The sequence below is a fragment of the Triplophysa rosa genome, unplaced genomic scaffold (genome assembly GCF_024868665.1).
Source record: "Triplophysa rosa unplaced genomic scaffold, Trosa_1v2 scaffold7_ERROPOS2016172, whole genome shotgun sequence".
Classification (NCBI taxonomy): Eukaryota; Metazoa; Chordata; class Actinopteri; order Cypriniformes; family Nemacheilidae; genus Triplophysa; species Triplophysa rosa.
Window position 1 is genome coordinate 616,514 of NW_026634815.1, and position 7,578 is coordinate 624,091.

A 7,578-nucleotide genomic window follows, 5' to 3' on the forward strand; every position below is an offset into this window, starting at 1 on the left:
GTGAGGAGGTCGGACAATCTGGTAAATTGTAAAAAACGATCTTTACTCAATTTGAGCTTTATATATATATATACGTATATACACACACGAGACTGGAGCCGCATGGCAGAAGCCCCTCCCATGACGTGAATTCGCGTCTGTTTTGAAGTGAATTTCACACGCGAATGAAGCGAGTAAACTCAAAATGTTCAAGCGTCCAACTACGCGCGAATAGCGCGATTTATTCGCGTAAGTCGCGTTTGGTGGAAACGCTCTATTAGCCTACTAGTATCTTATTTTAAAGAATATTACTTAATATGAAAATGCAGTAACCATTAATATTAACTTCTCCATTGTTGTGTATGATGGTTGGTCAATGTAGTGTTTGTCCCGCCTCATCTCCGCTGTGATTGGACGGCTGTGTAAAGAAGGACAGTAACGAGCTCTGCGTTTTACCCAAAGTTAAAAAGTAAAAAATTATAAAAGAGAGGGCAAAAGAACTCGTGGAATATCATTATGATACATAGTGCATCAAAATGTAGTGTCATCAGTTTGTCTAAAAGAATAAAGAACGTTACATGCAGTTTTACGCACTATTTACACATGCTATGGAGCAGGTGTATATTTCTTCCTACCAATTAACATTTTGAAAATACGAACATTTTCATGAATCCGAAAATTTACGTCAAAACGACTTTACGAACGATTTACACAAAAAATCGTTTTGCTCGTGTTTCATGAATGAGGCCCATTATATGCTTCAAAATTTCAAGTGTCTGTTGTATATGTAGTTTCAATGAGCAGAATGTCGAAATAACATACGGAAGGAAACAGCAATTATAAAATTACCTAAAAATACTCATGGATGCATATGATGAGACCTGCACATAAGACTCGTCCACAAAGACAGTCTTGAAGCAAGAATAAGGGTAGCGGCAGGTAAGGATCTCCTCGTAGAACTCGAAGATCTCATGTAGGTAGGACATGGTGTGCTTCAACAGGGGCAGAAGCTGAGGCAGGCAAAAATGAGTCACCTGTGAAGCACAATAAATATCATTAAAAAAAAGTATATTAAAGTTAAGTAATTTTAACAATTGTGTAAATAAATAATGAAAAGACCATGAATGTGTGAATAAAATTTTCTAATTGGACTTGATCTTGGTTGTCATCTACAATCTATGTACAATACATGGAAACCGCATACCACCATCTGGTGGCTAATTGTGAAAGTGAAATTTGCTCTAGCAAGTCTGTTATCCTTTCAGTAAACATCTCCTAACTGCTGCATAATTAATTCTAGACTAAACAAAGTCAGATTTACTCTTAGATACACACACACACCTCATGCATGTAGGGATCAACCAGAATCTCGAAGGGCCCTACAGCCAGAGAGATGTTAGGGGCAGCAGTAGGGATGGGCAGCATGTAGTGGAAGGTTTTCTTGCGCATGTCGTGAGTGTAGACGGTCTCCACTAAATCCCCACAGGACACAGCCACCATAGAGGCATCCACAGTGAACTCCAGCTTCCACGTGCACAGTTCTGAGTACGAGTCTACACACGGAAACCAGAACCTGGCGGAAGAAATTTGGATTATTGAAGATACTGCAATCAAAATTTTGAATATTTTGTTTCTCTTTCTTCACTGAAGAGATTCTCCAAAGCTATCTTCCCAAGTAAATTCAGTGCAATAATTGTTAACACATTTAAAAGAAACTCTAGGTTCTGAGGCTTTGCCCAAGAGTACAATTATGCTACATGCTAAATAATTTCAATAATTCACCAGAATCACCCTACATCAACGGATTATCTTTGTGTTAAAAGCTTTGATCCCAATCATAAATCTTCCCTAACCAAACAATACTATGTTTCACCATATCTCAATTCAATTTTATTCATATAGCACTTTTTACAATGTGCATTGTTTCAAAGCTGCTTAACAGAAGAAGAAGAAAACAGAAAGAGATAGAACACAGTACAGTGTTATTGTAAAACAAACAAGACCATTCTAATAAAGCAATGTTAATGAAATTTACCGAGCCTTAACCTAATCTTATATCAGCAGTCTCCACAGTGGTGAGGAACTAAAACTCCAGTGATGTATATATGAAGAAAAAAACTCAGGGGAGGTATCTGCCGCTTACCGTGTGGAATTCTGGTTGCCGAAGGAAAAGACGTGGGCTGCTCTTTCTGCCATACTTCCTTCCACATCAGGTACTACAAAGTGCAGTCCTCCTTTTGGCTGGTCCAGTGAGAACTCAATGTACACTTTGAGAACTTTCATTTCTGTAAAAAAAACAGCACTGATAAGCAGGGCAGCTTGATGCCTTGTTACTGTACCATCCACAAAAAAATACCATCACACGATATAAAGCATTGTCAATTGTTCAGAGGTGTTCAATAATGACTTAAGAAAATAGCTTTTTACAATAAGAGGTGAATTAAACATGGCACATAGTAAATAATTTCAAGACTAAGCTGCCATGTTGTCACCATACTTGTACCCTGTACTCTGGTAATAAACTGATGATGAATTAGTTGCTAACACAAATGTGTACAAAAATAAAAAAGTCTTCCTTAAAATAATAAATAAACAATTAGAATAGAAGTGTAAATTTCTGCTCCTGTAGTGCCACTATCTAAGAGCCTAGCAGGCTAATATTTTATTAGAGTAGGATGTAAACCCTCCCGGAGTAGGACATGACAGCCCAGAATAAAAAACATCAGATTAACAAAGCATTAGTTTATGAGGTCATGAGTGGCAACATCCATTTTCAAGATCTACACTGACACTCCATGATACGCTGGATATACTCACCATCTCCCTGTTTCCAGAGCTCTGATGGAACTTTAATGGAAAGCTCGCCATTCCCAGCATCTGGGTCCACAGCACTAACTGCTGCTGTGTAAGCGCTGGAAAAGTAGTTGAGGTTCCTCCTGTTAACCACAGAGAACGCAACAGCACAAATATAAAACTGCACATCACACCAAAATCAAATTACTGCAGTTTCTGCACCTTTGCGCAAATGGATAGTTCATCAAAATTATAAATAAAAATAATCCTCATTAAGCAAATAGTCATTAAGCAAAATAGATTTAAGTTAAAAAAAAAAGTTACTTACTGTTTGGACTCATGATGGCAGACCTCCAGCGTGGGGTCATTGTAAATGAAAGGTGCTTCGAGGTCATTCACTCTCACCCTGTAGATTCGGCACTGCTTGCTGTTTAGCTTGATCCGATTCAAATTCACCACTGTAGGAAAGATGGTCAGCTCTACATAGCCCTATTCAAAGCAAAAAGTGCACAAAGATATATGACTTTTTGTGATTATCTGTCACTTTTACGCTTACATATTACACAGTAACAGTTTATTGCAGATCCTTTAGTTTCATTGCTACATTACTAGAGTAAGAGTGGTAGTAGTTCATATAGAGACGTGTTAACTAAATTAGTTAACGTGAACTAACAATAAACAATACTTCTACAGCATTAATAAGCTTTGTTTGTTAATTTCATAATTTACTAATGCATTTTTACAATTAAACATTTTACCTGTTAAAATTAGTTAATGAACTAATATGCATAAAAAATATGTTTTATTAAAAAAAGACAAATAAATGTTGAAAAAACATGTTCCATGTTGTTAATGTTTGTTTGTTTTATTCATTCTTTACGCCATTCCAGCATCTCAGGCTTTAGCCCATTCATGGTGAGAACCAGTCAATCCATACACAAGTCTGTTCTATACATAAATCAAGTTCAAGTTAGCTAATGCAGTGGTTCTCAAACTTTTTCGTTGTAAGGCCCCCTTTTGTGTTGGGTGCATCGCTTTGTGGCCCTTAAACTTAGAATTTTAATTAAACCAAAAACATATTCAGATATTCAATACTGGAACATACATTTTTTGGTTGGTGATCTTATCTTCTGATGTTTGATTGCATAACATTTATGATGTAATGCTATATTTCGTAAAATGCCACAAAATCTGTGCCCCCCTGGATCTATCTTGGGGCTCCCAGTTTGAGAACCACTGAGCTAATGCATTCACTCATGTTAATGAATGAGACCTTATTGTAAAAGTTTTCCGTTACCTAACGATTTGTTCAGCATTATGCAATATAACAAGGTTACAGATACTTTTTGTAAAGTCTTCTCAATATCCACACTTATGTTTGTCCTAAACGTACTGGACAGCAAATCACAGATCAAATCTCTCATATCAGATTTTTTTTGCCAATTTCCATTTTTCTACTATACACACATAATACTCAGATTGAACTTACAATAACAGATTTCCTCTGAAAATTGATGTTGTTGATGCAGACAACCTGATGGGTCGTAAGGAAATAAACAAACATCCATGCGTTAAAGAGGCAGATTACAATCACTCAAACACAAGTATGCAGTCGTAAAATCATGCACGCAACGTTAATTTGATACTTATAATTTGTATGGTCGTGGGCTCTCAAAGCCCTTGTCTTTCTTGCGATTCATGACTCTTCAGCTTATTCACCCAACCCCTCGGAAACACAGAGCTTTAAGAAATCCATAAACTACAGTGGGTTTTATAGAAAAGACGGTCTCTTTCTTGTTCAAGCATCAGTGTAATCCGTTTTTCATTTTTTAATTTGTGAGATGATTCTGAAACTTCAGTAACATCCTTTCCCGTTCTGCAGACGAGCGACTCTAAAAATTACTCTTCTTCACTGTGCGTGAGTGCGTTCCGCCATATTGTTTGTATGTAACCTTTCACCTCCCGCGCTCAGAGTTCCCGGATGTTCAGCCGTTACGGCTAGAAGGGATACAGCTACGGCCGAAAGTGATGCCAACTCTCGCCATATAATTACAATAAATTACATTAGCTAACACCTACACCTACACCTACCTCAACCCTAAACCTAACCATACAATAATAAAAAAATATTCATCAACTGTTTTCAGCGTGACAAAAAATATGCGGTATTGAAGTGCGCATGCCCAGTGAGGTAGTTGTATCCCTTCTAGTCAAAACCCAGGAATACAGGCTTTGATACTGCTACCTCCACTGGGCATGCGCACTTCAATACCGCATAATTTTTGTCACGCTGATTACAGTTGATTAATGTTGTTTTTATTATTGTAAGGTTAGGTGTAGGGTTGGGGTAGGTGTAGGCGTTAGCTAATGCAATTTATTATTATTTTTGGTGAGATTTTGCATCACTTCCGGATGTAGCTATATCCCTTCAAACCACAACTGTGTTCAGCTCGCTGTCTGTGGTTGTGGCTAGAAGGGATACAGCTATGATTATTGCTATCTGTTTGCAAATTAACTCTTCATATACATTTATATTAACATTATGTTGCAAAAGTTAATAGCTACCTGACGTACAAAATGGAAATTCGCCCTTATTTTCTTTAAAACGACTTAAGTACTGTAGCACGGGAGAGTAAGTGTGCTACAGTGCTAAACATGTATATTTAAATAGCCTAACAAAAGTAAAAAGTGTTTATTATGTTCTGCTGACATGTTTGACTAAAGCTGCTGTCGTGACAAAAAGAGAACTGTTTTTAGGAAAGCGTTTTGATTATTGTAGGCAATGTGCACTTCTTTTGATTCGATGTTAATTTATTTTTAGAAGAAAGCTTCATGTTTTTGGTTAATAAATGTTTTTTTTGTGTGGTGATGGTGCAGACACCAGACTCACTTTGAAAGACATAACAACTTACAGACATTCCGACTTCAAGGTTAGATTTCAAGATAAATGGACACAAAAGAGAAATTTAATCATTGATTTTGAGTGATTGTACATAAACGTGTTTCATGTTTATGTTTCACTAATTTCTTGGTGTCCAAATGTTTTACATTAAAGTAAAATAATAACTCGACAAGTTTTCCAACTTTTAAAATAGTTAAGTAAAAAAACTGTAAAATATGTTAAGTACAGTAATGTTTTATTAGTATTAGTATACTTTCACAATGCTGTAGTACATTTGTCATCCACACCTGTGGTCTGTGAATAAACAGATCCTGTGGTCTGTGTAAAGCAACTCTTCATGAATTGTAATCTGCTGAAGGGTGTTTTATTCAGGAGTAGGAAAAGACGCCTACTAAATTTCTCTCCTGCAGACACATAGAGAATGGGATTAAGGCAGCTGTGCAAGTAAGACACAGCTTCTGTGATCTGGAGACTAAGAGTGATTGTCTTGCTGCTTTCACAGGATGAATCTATAAATTCATTCAGCTCTAAAGATTTCACAAAAGCTGCAACATTATATGGAGTCCAGCAGCAGAAGAAGACCACCATAACTATAATGACAAGCCGCATGGCCTGTTTTCTGGAAGAGCGAGCTCTCAAGAGTCTTTTCAGTATCATTAAGTAACAAAATCCAATGACAATGAGTGGAATTATTAATCCCAAAACATTCATTTTAATAATACCAACAGTCTTTGAATGACGGTGAGACTCTCCATCACTCGCTGGATATGATTGACAGAGGGTTTGATTTTTGTATTTACTGATATTAAGGTAGATCAGCTCAGGAAATGAAGCTGCAATCGCAATGAACCAGATGACCGCACTGGCTAAAATCCCGTATGTCCTTGTTCTGACTCTCAAAGAGAACACAGCATGAACAACAGCTAAATATCGATCAACACTCATCAGTACAATGAAGAATATCCCACTGTAGAACCCAATGTGGTAGACACTTAGCACAATGGTGCACATGGCACCTCCAAAGATCCACTGATCTCTGGCATAGTGTGCCAAGAAAGGGAGAGAGGAGACCAGCAGCAGGTCAGCTAAAGCCAGGTTCAAAAGACAGATGTCAGTCATGCTGCTCAGCTTCAGACTCATCAAGATCACCCAGACCACCAGTAAATTATCCAGCATGCCCACCACAAAGAACATGGAGTATAACACAGGTAGGATGCTGGATGCATGACTGCCATAATCACAGGGGGAAAACTCAGATGGATCAAGATTTCCATGGTAGTAGTCGTCATAGCTGTATAAGGGAGTTGTGTTTGGCTCATCATTAATTGATCCATTCAAACTTAAAGAGAAGAAAATCTATTATTAAAATCTGTAAAAAAAACATTCAAAAGTAGTAAACAGGGCTGTCTTTATTGTAATGCTTCAAGTTTATTGACAAATGGGCTTACCTGGACAATGCAACACCATTCATGTGAAAAGGAGTGTTTGTGGCCATCTCTGTCTTTAGAGGCTGTGTAGAGGTTCTGTTCATTACGAACCAAAACTACCCAAAAATGAGACACAGAAATATATCACTGAGTAGAAGCATTGGTTTATAAAACTTCCTCTGGCTAAATTAAGGAAGGACCCTTGCTATTATCTTATAGCATCTTAGCTTATCTATTCTAAGATATAAAAAAGGGTCATGTTTTGTAATATTTGTATTTGAAGTTGTGAAATGTGATTACTGCTGTTTTAAACCAAAAAACTCGACAAGTTTTCCAACTTTTAAAATAGTTAAGTAAAAAAACTTTAAAATATGTTAAGTACAGTTATGTTTTATTAGTATTAGTATACTTTCACAATGCTGTAATAAGGAAGTCAAAAGGGAACAGAACAAGTTTCACAATTGGCATAAACTGGGA

The 7,578-nt window shown here is 36.9% G+C and overlaps 2 protein-coding genes across 4 annotated transcripts in view; both read right to left on the reverse strand.

Annotated features, from left to right (window-relative positions):
• taf2 (TAF2 RNA polymerase II, TATA box binding protein (TBP)-associated factor) overlaps positions 1-4,726 on the reverse strand; it is a 29,009-nt gene extending 24,283 nt beyond the window's left edge. For both annotated transcript variants that reach the window (XM_057328763.1, XM_057328762.1), the window contains exons 1-7: positions 4,423-4,726; positions 4,262-4,316; positions 3,101-3,261; positions 2,797-2,915; positions 2,123-2,264; positions 1,321-1,552; positions 829-1,013 (exon numbers count right to left, since the gene is read on the reverse strand). In XM_057328763.1, coding sequence (XP_057184746.1) covers positions 829-1,013; positions 1,321-1,552; positions 2,123-2,264; positions 2,797-2,915; positions 3,101-3,261; positions 4,262-4,316; positions 4,423-4,472 — 944 coding nt within the window. In that variant the 5' untranslated portion in view covers positions 4,473-4,726. The remainder of the gene's footprint in view (positions 1-828; positions 1,014-1,320; positions 1,553-2,122; positions 2,265-2,796; positions 2,916-3,100; positions 3,262-4,261; positions 4,317-4,422) is intronic.
• Positions 4,727-5,907: 1,181 nt separating this feature from the next.
• Positions 5,908-7,229, reverse strand: ccr8.1 (chemokine (C-C motif) receptor 8.1). Of its 2 annotated transcripts, none has more exons than XM_057328778.1 (2): positions 7,123-7,229; positions 5,908-7,013 (listed from the first exon to the last, which is right to left on the reverse strand). In XM_057328778.1, the coding sequence occupies exons 1-2, from the start codon at positions 7,203-7,205 to the stop codon at positions 5,930-5,932; spliced, it is 1,167 nt and encodes a 388-aa protein (XP_057184761.1). In that variant the 5' UTR covers positions 7,206-7,229; the 3' UTR covers positions 5,908-5,929. The 2 variants fall into 2 exon arrangements, with proteins under 2 accessions (XP_057184761.1, XP_057184762.1); XM_057328779.1 differs by having other exon boundaries at positions 5,908-7,043; positions 7,123-7,200.
• Positions 7,230-7,578: the final 349 nt, after the last annotated feature.

What these genes read in the sequence shown, in the direction of transcription:
- ccr8.1 (XM_057328778.1), bottom strand. Translation starts at nt 7,205, where the DNA reads ATGAACAGAACCTCTACACAGCCTCTAAAGACAGAGATGGCCACAAAC. An exon ending in AATGGTGTTGCATTGTCCAG is followed by an intron (nt 7,014 to 7,122) that starts GTAAGCCCATTT and finishes CTTCTCTTTAAG; the next exon opens with TTTGAATGGATCAATTAATG.